The 13793-nt window shown below is 36.5% G+C and overlaps 1 protein-coding gene across 1 annotated transcript in view; it reads right to left on the bottom strand.

The window, feature by feature from the left end:
* Window positions 1–13793, bottom strand: part of ATRN (attractin) — an 868210-nt gene that overhangs the window by 519474 nt on the left and 334943 nt on the right. The window contains exons 16-18 of the mRNA XM_053700335.1: window positions 10286–10471; window positions 9848–10081; window positions 4926–5063 (exon numbers count right to left, since the gene is read on the bottom strand). Coding sequence (XP_053556310.1) covers window positions 4926–5063; window positions 9848–10081; window positions 10286–10471 — 558 coding nt within the window. The remainder of the gene's footprint in view (window positions 1–4925; window positions 5064–9847; window positions 10082–10285; window positions 10472–13793) is intronic.

Below are 13793 nucleotides of genomic sequence, written 5' to 3'. Positions count from 1 at the left end.
TGGTAATGCTTGTCTAAAAAGAGAATCTCAGACACTAAAAGTGATCTGGATGAATCGGAATATGCAGATACACATCCTGTAAATCTATTGTAGACATATAATGCCCTTGCTAAACAAAAGGCAGGATAGACCTACAGTAACCATCTTGAAAGTTGGTATCCTAACATAACGATTCAATAATGATAGATCCATAACTGGTCTGAAGGAATTGACCTTCTTTGGTACAATGAAGAGATAAAATAAAACCCCAGCCCCTGTTCCAGAACTGGAACTGGCATAAATACTCCAGCCAACTCTAGATCTGAAACACATTTCAGAAATGCTGAGCCTTGCTGTGTCAATTGGGACACGGGAAAGAAAAGAATCTCTTAGCAGGAGGCCTTAACTTGAAGCCAATTCTGTACCTTCCTGAAACAATGTTTCTGAAACCAGAGATTAAGAACGGAATTAATCCAAATTTCTTTGAAGAAAACGTAATCTGCCCCATACCAGCTGAGCTGGAATAAGGGCCGCACCTTCATAGGTACTTAGGAGCTGGCTATAGGATTCTATAAGGCTTGGATATATTCCAAACTGGAAATAGTTTCCAAACTGATACCGCTCCTGAGGATGAAGGATCAGGCTTTTGTTCCTTGTTGTGAGGAAAGGAACGAAATGATTATTTACCCTGGAAAGAAAGGGAAAGCAAAGTTGACTTAGAAGACATGTCAGCATTCCAAGTTTAATCCATAAAGCTTTTCTAGCTAAAATAGCTAGAGACATATACCTGACATCAACTCTAATGATATCAAAAGATGGTATCACCAATAAAATTATTAGCATGTTATAGAATAATAATAATGCTATAAAATTATGATCTGTTACTTGTTGCGCTAAAGCTTCTAACCAAAAAGTTGAAGCTGCAGCAACATCCGCTAAAAATATAGCAGGTCTAAGAAGATTACCTGAACATAAGTAAGCTTTTCTTAGAAAGGATTCAATTTTCCTATCTAAAGGATCCTTAAATGAAGTACTATCTGCCATAGGAATAGTAGTACATTAGCAGGAGTAGAGACAGCCCCATAACTTTAGGGATTTTTGTCCCAACAAACTCTAATCTGTCAGATGGCACAGGATATAATTTGCTTAAACGTCTAGAAGGAGTAAATAAATTACCCAAATTATTCCATTCCCTGGAAATTACTTCAGAAATAGCATCAGGGAGATAAAACACTTCTGGAATAACTACAGGAGATTTAAAAACCTTATTTAAACGTTTACATTTAGTATCAAGAGGACCAGTATCCTCTATTTCTAATGCAAATAACACTTCTTTAAGTAAAGAACGAATAAATTCCATCTTGAACAAATACAAAGATTTATCAGCATCAACCTCTGAGACAGAAACCTCTGAACCAGAAGAACCATTATCAGTATCAGAATGATGATGTTCATTTAAAAATTCATCTGAAAAAAAGAGAAGTTTTAAAAGACTTTTATGTATACTAGAAGGAGAAATAACAGACATAGCCTTCTAAATGGATTTAAAAAATAAAATCTCTTATGTTATCAGGAACACTCTGAAAATTAGATGTTGACGGACAGCAACAGGTAATGTAACAGTACTAAAGGAAATTTTATCTGCATTAATAAGTTTGACATGACATGCAATACAAATAACAGCTGGAGAAACAGATACCAAAAGTTTATAGCAGACTTAGCTTGGTAGCTCCAGCACTGTGCAGTGATTTTCCTGTAGTAACTTCTGACTCAGTTGCAACGTGGAACATCTTGCAATATGTAAAAGAAAAAAACAACATATAAAGCAAAATTGATCAAATTCCTTAAATGACAGTTTCAGGAATGGGAAAAAAATGCCAGTGAACAAGCTTCTAGCAACCAGAAGCAATAAATAATGAGACTTAAATAATGTGGAGACAAAAATGACGCCCATATTTTTTAGCGCCAAAAAAGACGCCCACATTATTTGGCGCCTAAATGCTTTTGGCGCCAAAAATGACGCCACATCCGGAACGCCGACATCTTTGACGCAAAATAACGTCAAAAAATGACACAACTTCCGGCGACACGTATGACGCCGGAAACGGAAAAGAATTTTTGCGCCAAAAAAGTCCGCGCCAAGAATGACGCAATAAAATGAAGCATTTTCAGCCCCCGCGAGCCTAACAGCCCACAGGGAAAAAAGTCAAATTTTTGAGGTAAGAAAAAATATGATAATTCAATGCATAATCCCAAATATGAAACTGACTGTCTGGAAATAAGGAAAGTTGAACATTCTGAGTCAAGGCAAATAAATGTTTGAATACATATATTTAGAACTTTATAAATAAAGTGCCCAACCATAGCTTAGAGTGTCACAGAAAATAAGACTTACTTACCCCAGGACACTCATCTACATGTTTGTAGAAAGCCAAACCAGTACTGAAACGAGAATCAGTAGAGGAAATGGTAAATATAAGAGTATATCGTCGATCTGAAAAGGGAGGTAAGAGATGAATCTCTACGACCGATAACAGAGAACCTTATGAAATAGACCCCGTAGAAGGAGATCACTGCATTCAATAGGCAATACTCTCTTCACATCCCTCTGACATTCACTGCACGCTGAGAGGAAAACCGGGCTCCAACTTGCTGCGGAGCGCATATCAACGTAGAATCTAGCACAAACTTACTTCACCACCTCCCTTGGAGGCAAAGTTTGTAAAACTGATTTGTGGGTGTGGTGAGGGGTGTATTTATAGGCATTTTAAGGTTTGGGAAACTTTGCCCCTCCTGGTAGGAATGTATATCCCATACGTCACTAGCTCATGGACTCTTGTTAATTACATGAAAGAAATGTATTTGCCTATTGTGCCCTCTAGGTGGCAGCGCAACAGCTTCAGTTCCCAAAAAGTTCAATATTACATTTTCCAATTAAGGAATTCACTTGTACACTTCTGCCTGGCTTTCATTGCCATAAAGTGTTGTATGTTTGTGTTAAATGTGCCAATAAAGGGACATGAAACCCAAAATGTTTCTCTCATGATTTAGGTAGAACATACAATTTTTAACAACTTTCCAGTTTACTTCTATTAAATTTGTTTCATTCTCTTGGTATCATTTGTTGAAGGAGCAGCAATGCACTACTGGTTTCTAACTGAACACATGGGTAAGCCAATAACAATCGCTATAAATATGCAGCCACCAATAGGCAGCTACAACCTACTTTAGGTTCTTTACCTAGATAAACCTGTCGGCAAAGGATACCAAGAGAAAGAAGTAAATTAAATATTAACAAATTGGAAAGTTGTTTAAAATTGTATGCTCGGTCTAATCATGAATGTCTAATGACTTTACTGTCCCTTTAAGGAAGCTTACTTCATCATCCTAAGCAACAGCGAGCACATGCTACCTTAATAAAGCTGCTTCCGCTGGGAAATAAACACTTAAAGGGCAACTAAACCCAAAATCTTTCTTTCATGATTCAGATAGAGAATACAAATTTAAACAACATTACAATTTACTTCTATTATTTATTTTGCTTCATTTTTTAGATATCCTTAGTTGAAGAAAAGCAATGCACATGGGTGAGCCAATGACACAAGGCTTCTATGTGCAGAAACCAATCAGCAGCTACTGAGCCTATCTAGATATGCTTTTCAGCAAAGAATATCAAGATAAAACAAATTAGATAATAGAAGTAAATTAGAAAGATGTTTAAAATTGATTTCTCTTTCTAAATCATGAAAGAAAAAAATGTGGGTTTCATGTCCCTTTAAGCACATGAAGTAGAAAATGCACTATGTGAAGAATTATATAACATTTTCTAAGTTTACTGCCCCTTTAAGCTAAAATAGACTAATGTGTAAAAAACATAGCAACTTTTGTTCTAGAAAAGCGGATTTGGATTTCGAGTAAATAGAGGTAAACCTTGAAAATAAAGGCCACCAGGACAAATGTAATTACATTGTTAAAGGGCCATAATACCCAAATGTTTAAACACTTGAAAGTGATGCAGCATAGCTGTAAAAATCTGACAAGAAAATATCACCTGAACATCTCTATGTAAAAAAGAAAGATATTTGTCCTCAGTAGCCACCTCCCATTGTAAAGGATTTCTAAGCAGCATATCAGTATGTCTGTCCTGGGACAGTGGAAGGGGCGAGCTTACGTGCACACTCATCTTATTTCCCTATTCAGTTTAAAGGAAGTTTGCTATGAAATCTCACGAGAGTTAAATGAAATCTCATGAGATCACAGTAAAAGAGTTCATGACCTCAGCACTGCTGATGCTGATTGGCTGCTGTTCATTTCTTCATTTTTTTTTATTTTTTACCTGCAGCTGGGAGCAGCTGAGTATAACTTTTTACACAGAACTTATTCTGCTGAGCTGAGGAGATTGTGAGGTAAAATATCTTCCTTTTTTACATAGAGATGCTCAGGTGATATTTTCCTGTCAGCTTTTTACTGTTATACTGCATCCGTTTCAAGTGATTTAGCATATGAGTATTATGTCCCTTTAAACAAAAAATAAGTTTATACGCTCTTCCATAGTATCCTCAAACATCATAGAAATCTAAAATAGAGATTTGTTTCTTTCCTCCGTCTCTTCTATAAAGGATTTCTTGTGTGGCAATAGTTTAACTTCTTACAACAACCTCTAATAAAACTAGTAATCTGCTACTATTTATAATTTGACTATAAAAATCTCAAATATGGATTTCTTAAGAACTCTTCTTGCAAACGTCTGATAAGATTATAAAATAAATTAGTGACACTTTTATATTTGTCTCTAAGTGTCCTCAGCAGAAGAAACTAGATAAGGTAAACCGTTTTCAACATGGCAGCACCCAATACTTTACAGACACTAGAACTTTACAATTCTCTCTCTTACGATCACTTTAGAAAGGGCAATACATTTTACAAAACGAAGATGTTTTACTTACGTTGACATGATCCTCCATTGGTTGGGTCCCCATAAAAACCAGATATGCAGGTATCACAGTTTTTACCACTTGTCAGGTTTTCACACTTCTCACAGATACTTTCATTGATGCATTTACTGTGTCCGTTACACTGACAGGCTGCAAATAAGAGAACATTTGTATTGAGTTTTTACAAAGCAACACATTCCTTTATGGAACATAGCAGTAAAAAACACTAACACATATATTAGAAAATATACTTAGCCTCTGGCCATTCTTGTAGCCAATCAGAAGCCGGTACCTGTGTAACATACTGCAGTCAGCGCACACATTCTGTGGGCAGCAGGAAACTACCAGGGACAGCAGGGCTTTAAACATTTTTCAGAAGAACAGCAGAGTTTAATTTAAATGAACAGTACAATAAAAAATAAATTTTTAAGATTCAGACAGAGCAAGCAATTTTAAACAACTTACTAATTTACTTCTATTATCAAATATACTTTGTTTTAACATTCAATTACTTGGGGTTATTAAAATGACTTGGAGTTAGAAGAGTGTACACTAAACCCCCTTCTTATGTCTTTTCCTTTCTTTTGCTAACTGAGAATTATATGAGGGGGTAGCAGCAGGCGGATATAACCCGTTTTCCAACTTTATATTAAGTACATAGTGCCAGTGTATTTTCCAATTGTGAGCCAATGACAAGTCATATCTGTGCAGCCACCAATTACCAGCTAGCTCCCAGCATTGCGGCTCCTAAGCCTATCTACATATGCTCTTCAACACAGGATACCAAGAGAAAGAAGCAAGTTAAATAAAATTAAATTGGAAGACTATAAGAAAAATACAATGTGACTATTTATCTGCTTTTAAAGGAATAGTCTAGTCAAAATTAAACATTCATGATTCAGAAAGAGCATGCAATTTTAACCAACTTTCTAATTTAATCCTATTATCAATTTTTCTTCATTCTCTTGGTATCTTTATTTGCATGTAAGCTTAAGAGCCGGCCCATTTTTGGTTCAGAACCTGGGTAGCGCTTGCTGATTGGTGGCTACATTTAGACACCAATCAGAAAGTGCTACCCAGGTGCTGACCCAAAAATGGGCCGGCTCCTATGCTTACATTCTTGCTTTTCCAAACAAAGATCGCAAAAGAACAAAGAAAAAACGATAATAGGAGTAAATTAGAAAGTTGCTTAAAATTGCTGCTCTATCTGAATCATGAAAGATTAATTTTTAATTTTGACTTGACTGTCCCTTTAAGGGGTATGCACAGGAGTGCTCAACCGTGGTCCTCAAGTACCCCCCCATCTGGCCAAGTTTTCATAATTGCTGAACCAGGGCACAGGTGAAATAAACAGCTCATCAGTAACCATGGTTACTAACTTGCTCTCACCCATCAGCTGATTATTTCACCTGTGCTCACCTACTTCAGCTATAATTAAAACCTGGCCTGTTGGGGGTTCTTGAGGATCACGGTTGAAAAAAACAGCTTTAGAAGCCCCATCAGATACAGGGGTAAGCAGAAGGCAACACAGAGGCAGCAAAACATTAGATGAACGAAAGCTTGTGTGTCATAGGATACCAAGATAGCACAATACAGGTTTTATCTGTAGAAGAGGAAATTGAGTGCATAATCCATGATATATAGATATATCTCTATAATACATATACACACACATATATATATATATATATATATATATATATATATATATATATAAAACATGGAAGGGGACTGCACTCTCAGAATGGACTGGGTACACATCCCATGACCCTGCAACATGCTCAGATGTGTACCAAATCCAGTCTGAGAGTGCAGTCCCCTTCCGTGTTTTGTAAATGTCTAGGGCGATTACATAAGTCTGTGCACCCTTCCCTTGTTCCCAGTTTGTTGGATTGAGAGCTTGCATTGTGTGGCTGTTTTAGGGTCCCAGGTTTTGGAAGGGACCTTGACGTGGTACCAAATGAGGTAACTAACCCTTCCATTTTTGCTTTTAATCTTAGCTGAGAGCTTGTGAGTGAGTGCTGGACAACTGTGTTGTGTATACATACACACTCATATATATATACAGGTAGCCCTCAGTTTACGCCGGGGTTAGGTTCCAGAAGGAATGTTTGTAAATCAAAACCGTTGTAAATTGAAACCCAGTTTATAATGTAAGTCAATGGGAAGTGAGGGAGAGAGGTTCCAGGCCCCTCTCAAAATTGTCAAAAGTAACACCTAATACATTATTTTTAAAGCTTTGAAATGAAGACTTTAAATGCTAAACAGCATTATAAACTTAATAAAATAATCCCACAACACAGAATATTTAATTAAACTAAGTTAAATTAACAAAAACATTTGCTAAACTGCATTATAAACCTTATGAAATAATCACAACACAGACTTTACTTGCATATTTCTGCAAATAGATCTTTCTATGCATTCCAACCTGGACTGATTTATAGACTGGAAGATCTTGTTCCTATGGATGCTGCTGGATAGCTCATGTCTATCTAGACTAATTAATTCAAGCCTGTTACTATGCTTGGCTTTGCATATCTTTGCTGCAACACAAGTGGACAGCTCTACCTACTGGCTATTTTAATCAATGCAATGCTTCTCAATGCTTTTCAATAGCAGTCACATGACTGAAAAAAGGTTGTTATTCTGAAACGGCACAAATTGAACCGGCATAAATCGAGGGCCATCAATACTGTGCGTATATATATATATATATATATATATATATATATATATATATACACACACACATATACACACATATATATATATATATATATATATATATATATATATATATACACATATACATATACATACACATACACACACACACACAGGGCTGCAGCTAACTATTATTTTCATAATCAATTAAATCGGCCGATTATTTTTTCAATTAATCGGATAAAAAATAAATAAATCATTTTTCCTATATTTAAAATAAAATCCACATACTAAGTGTTATAAATATAAACTTCAGACTAAAACTTTACATTAACAGAATTGTTGGTCCAATTTTTTAAGCAGCGGAACAAACTTTTATAATTAAGCAAAACAAATCCATAAACTGAAAAGAGATAGAACTAGTAAGAGGTAGACTACCACTATTTATAACATTGTTATTCACTCTTTCAGAAACTTTGCATTGAAATGCAAAAATGTTAACATGTCCACATGCTCCTGGCTGAGGCTGGCATACTATTTTTTGCAAGCTATTTTGCCTGCAGCAGAGGAGAGGCGCTCAGATGGTGTTGAGGTGCCTGAGATGCATAAGTAGGGTTTTGCCAATTTCACCAAGGTGGGCTATTTATTTTTGTTAGCTCTCCACCAATGCAAGGGGCCTCTTAAAGTAAGCCTGGACGTCATTCTGACATAAAAATATCTTGAATATCTATATGCTATATCTATGTAACAACCAGCTATAATGTTAGGGGAAACATATCTAGTCCACTCTTAAAATAACAGATATATACTTAGAGGTTGAATTTGGTACATATTCCATTTAATTAAAAATATAAAAAAAGGCTTAAGAATGGAACTTAATGCCCCTGTTTCCTGGAGAGCCTTCAGGCTCGCCGGAAAAAGCAGTTATGAAGCAGAAATCTTAAGACCGCTGCTCAATAACTGGTCAGTTGTCTATGAGGCTGCGGTCTGCAATCCGCCCGATCCTATATGATCGCTCTGATTGACACCCCCTGCTCTAGCAGCTGATTGGGCGCAAATCTACAGGTTGCGGTATTGCACAAGCAGTTCTGGTGAACTGCTTGTGCAATGTTAAATGCCGACAGCGCATGCCGTCCGCATTCAGCGATGTCTGTCGGACATGAAACGCTACAGCGTATCATGTCGGACAGAAATTGATAAATTGGCCCCAATATATCAGTAACAGGACACAGCCTTACACATTTATCTACAGAGTATATATAATTGGCAATAGCAAGGAATCCGCTAAAAATTGTGCAAACAGGTAATAGTGGCATCAATTCATATAACAAATGCCAGCAATCTAGGGCTAGGTGTAAATAATAAGCTCAGCACTGTATCATACAAAGCATAGTCCCAAATCCCCTGATTTAATATAAACAATCCAAATGATGACTCCTATTATTTCTGGGTTGCAGATAAGACAGGAGTAGTTGTAAACTTAAAAAGAAACTTATACCGTCTTGAAAAAGTGAAAAGTAAAAATGTCTGTAGATGTCCTTTAGGATAAGGGCATAACCATAAAACAAAATACCATGTGCAGGAGTTTATTGGAATAAAGCAGCTGGTGCTGTGCACAGACCAACTAATTGCAAACCAACTAATCGATTATGAGATTCGTTGACAACTATTTTCATAATCTAATAATTATGCTGATTAGTTGTTGCAGCTCTACACACACACATTATATATATATATATATATATATATATATATATATATATACACACACACACACATATATATATATATATATATATACATATACATATACACACACACACACATACATACATACACATATATTTTTATTATGTATCAATATCTTTTGCTGAGCCGCTTAGGTTAGCAGTGAAGCCGCGGCTAAACAGTTTTTTTGGGGGTGGTTTAAACTCGTGAATTTTATTTATAGTGCTGGTAAATCCGACCGTTTTTGAAACGGTACGATTTACCATCACTAAGTCTACAATAAGCTTCAAAATAGAAACAGTTCTTTATAGGCAAACCAATTCTAATTACCAAAACTAAGGACTTTATTTTTAATGATTTTATTGAGTTTCTACCACTCCAAGAAGTAGAAAGGTTTAAGAAGACAAGGTTAAAACCAGAGTCATATCTCTCTCTCTCAAAAACCCTTTCATTACACAATTATGATAATTAACAACAAGCTGCATTATCAATTATAAAAAATGAATAATGTAATAAAACCCCAGTTTCTTTGTAATCACCTGGGCACATTATAAAGGACCAGTTAAAGTGGTTTTCTTCTTGGCACAGGCTTACATCTAGGACTGGTTCCATGTAGGTGTTTTTTGCCACTGAATTAGTTGGCAACTTCATTGGACCCCTGAATGAGGCTTCAATACACTGTCCTTTGCCTGTGTTACTTGGATCTGTACACCAGCCGCACCCAGGTTGCTCCAAACACTGGCCACATGTTCGGTATCCAGAGCAGTTTTCAGCTAGGAAGGGGGGAAAAAAGCACAAATTGGACCCATACTAAATATTATAAACACCAAAACCAAATTAAGTATGAGTGTGTAATAAATCATGATAGAGAGTTTCTACAAAATTATGCACTTATTTGCATTACAATATTTGTTTGATTAAACAGAGAACTCTATTTATACATTTTTTAAAATTCCAATAAAAATGATAATACATACGTGGACAGTTACTCAAGGTGTACCACTCCATACATTGCCCATAAGGAAAGGAGGCTACGTAAGCATTGGAATCCACACACTGTTTCATGTTACTGCACCACATGCACTCCGAGTTGACGCTGGTACACTCCCCACATTGTGTCCTAGATGCGCAAGGGGTACGACACGGCTTTACACTGTGATTGGCTGTAAACAAGGGAGAGGAAAGAAAAAATGCATTTTATAAATTCATAACTATAAATGATATGGAAGGACAACCAAATAATGGGGTAGATCCAACATTTTATACAATACATCTATTTATATCTAAGAGGAACCCGAACAGATTCTGTACCTACTTTAATTACAGTACTTATTATTCAAGGGACATAATACTCATATGCTAAATCACTTGAAACTGATGCAGTATAACTGTAAAAAGCTGACAGGAAAATATCACCTGAGCATCTCTATGTAAAAAAGGAAGATATTTTACCTCACAATCTCCTCAGCTCACCAGAGTAAGTTCTGTGTAAAAAGTTATACTCAGCTGCAGCCCAGCTGCAGGTAAAAAAATTAAAAAAAATGAAGAAATGAACAGCAGCCAATCAGCATCAGCAGTGCTGAGGTCATGAACTCTTGCTGTGATCTCATGAGATTTGACTTAACTCTCATGAGATTTCATAGTAAGCTTCCTTTACCTGATTGGTGAAATAATATGAGAGTGCACGATGCTCATCCCTTCAGATGTCCCAGGACAAACACACTAAAATGCTGCTTAGAAATCCTTTACAATGGGAGGTGGCTACTGAGGAACTTTTGAGGTAAAATATCTTTCTTTTTTACATAGAGATGTTCAAGTGATATTTTCTAATCAGCTTTTTACAGCTATACTGCATCACCTTCAAGTGTTTAAACATTTGGGTATTATGGCCCTTTAACAGCTGTAGACTAGATCATTTGTTACTTAGTGCCGCACAGCTCTTTTAGAGTTGAAAACAAAACACACTACAGTAGTGTAGTATAAGATTGCTAGACTCATTTTGCAGTCTTATGCCATCGCCAACCTCATGTATAAAATAGGGGGGGGGGGGGGGAGACAAATTATAGTCAGCACATAAAGCAGGAGAGGATTCTAGGCAGGAAAGGGGATGAAAGGTGTGATTGAAGATTGATTATGATAATGATCATAACAATAACAAATGTTGAAAACTTACCTCAAAGCCGCCCTCAGTCATGCTACAAATAATGAAGCAGTAAGCTTTCTGAATGTATGTTGAGAAGACCAAGTAGCCTCTTTATACAACTTTACAAGCATGGCAGGCTAACCACAAAGTCCCAACCAATTTATTACAATGCACAGTAGTAGGTAAAGATGACTATCTTCCCGCTGCCTAGCAAGTCAGAACAATGGAAACCCAACTGGAAGGTCACAAGACTCTTCCAGTACAAGACTGATGAAAAGCTGCCATCACTTTTACATAATATTTGAGAGCTGTCTACATCTAAGGTATGTAATGAAAGACTTGGTCATCAGAGGGACTAGAAATTAAACTGTGCAACACTTTTGGTGTAAATTCAGGGCCTAAGAAGAAAAACATTTTATCTTGGCAACACCTCAGGCCAAGACTGAAATAGACATGAGTTTTATTCCAGTGGCACGCTGATCTAATGACAACAGTAGGAGTGTCTTCCAGGACTGCAGGTTCACTGATGCATTAAAATGGAAACCAACTGTATTTAAGGGGACATTAAACTGCTGGGTATCTACAGTAACATGATTTTTTACTCGACATACAATTGTTTACACTCCTCTACCTGCAGCTCTCTTTATTTTAACCCATACAGTTGGTAAAGCTCTGCATCTTTATAAAGGTGCAACTATCTTGGTACACACTGTTAATCCTGTGACCGAAGCAATGCGCTTCACAGATCAGTGGCTTTTTGAGAGCAGAGCCTTTTTGGATTCATAGAAAGCAGAGAAGTTACTTTTTGCAGTTTTTTGGAATAAAAAGTTTCAACCAAGAGGCCAAAGAAACAGCAGAAGCTTTCTAACCCTTCCTAGGACAAGAAAAAACATAATTCATGTAAGAACTTACCTAATAAATTAATTTCTTTCATATTGGCAAGAGTCCATGAGCTAGTGACGTATGGGATATACAATCCTACCAGGAGGGGCAAAGTTTCCCAAACCTCAAAATGCCTATAAATACACCCCTCACCACACCCACAATTCAGTTTAACGAATAGCCAAGTAGTGGGGTGATACAGAAAGGAGTAAAAAGCATCAACAAAGGAATTTGGAAATAATTGTGCTTTATACAAAAAAATCATAACCACCATAAAAAAGGGGTGGGCCTCATGGAATCTTGCCAATATGAAAGAAATTAATTTATCAGATAATTTCTTACATAAATTATGTTTTCTTTCATGTAATTGGCAAGAGTACATGAGCTAGTGATGTATGGGATAGCAATACCCAAGATGTGGAACTCCACGCAAAAGTCACTAGAGAGGGAGGTATAAAATAAAAAACAGCCATTTTCCGCTGAAGAAAATAAAACCACAACCCAAATATAAGTTTATTCTCATAAATAAAAGGACAAACTTAAATCATAAGCAGAAGTATCAACCTGAAACGGCTGCCTGAAGAACTTTATTTCCAAAAACTGCTTCCGAAGAAGCAAATACATCAAAACGGTAGAATTTAGTAAATGTATGCAAAGAAGACCAAGTTGCTGCTTTGCAAATCTGATCAACTGAAGCTTCATTCTTAAAAGTCCAAGAAGTGGAAACTGATCTAGTAGAATGAGCTGTAATTCTCTGAGGCGGGGCTTGACCCGACTCCAAATAAGCTTGATCAATCAAAAGCTTCAACTATGATGCCAAAGAAACAGCAGAAGCCTTCTGACCTTTCCTGGAACCAGAAAAGATAACCAATAGACTAGAAGTCTCCCTGAAATCTTTAGTAGCTTCAAGATAATATTTCAGAGCTCTCACCACATCCAAAGAATGAAAAGATCTCTCCAAAGAATTCTTAGGATTAGGGCACAAAGAAGGGACAACAATTTCTCTATTAATGTTGTTAGAATTCACAACCTTAGGTAAGAATTTAAATGATGTCCGCAAAACTGCCTTATCCTGATGAAAAATCAGAAAGAGATTCACAAGAAAGAGCAGATAATTCAGAAACTTTTCTAGCAGAAGAGATTGCCAAAAGAAACAACACTTTCCAAGAAAGTAGTTTAATGTCCAAAGAATGCATAGGCTCAAATTGAGGAGCCTGTAAAGCCTCCAAAACCAAATTAAGACTCCAAGGAGGAGAGATTGATTTAATGACAGGCTTGATACGAACCAAATCCTGTACAAAACAGTGAATATCAGGAAGTTTAGCAATTTTTCTGTGGAATAAAACAGAAAGAGCAGAGATTTGTCCTTTCAAGGATCTTGCAGATAAACCTTTATCCAAACCATCCTGAAGAAACTGTAAAATTCTAGGAATTCTAAAAGAATGCCAGGAAAATTTATG

The sequence above is a fragment of the Bombina bombina genome, chromosome 2 (genome assembly GCF_027579735.1).
Source record: "Bombina bombina isolate aBomBom1 chromosome 2, aBomBom1.pri, whole genome shotgun sequence".
Taxonomy (NCBI): domain Eukaryota; kingdom Metazoa; phylum Chordata; class Amphibia; order Anura; family Bombinatoridae; genus Bombina; species Bombina bombina.
The sequence above is the reverse complement of the archived record's forward strand: the minus strand, read 5'-3'. Positions and strand labels throughout refer to the sequence as shown.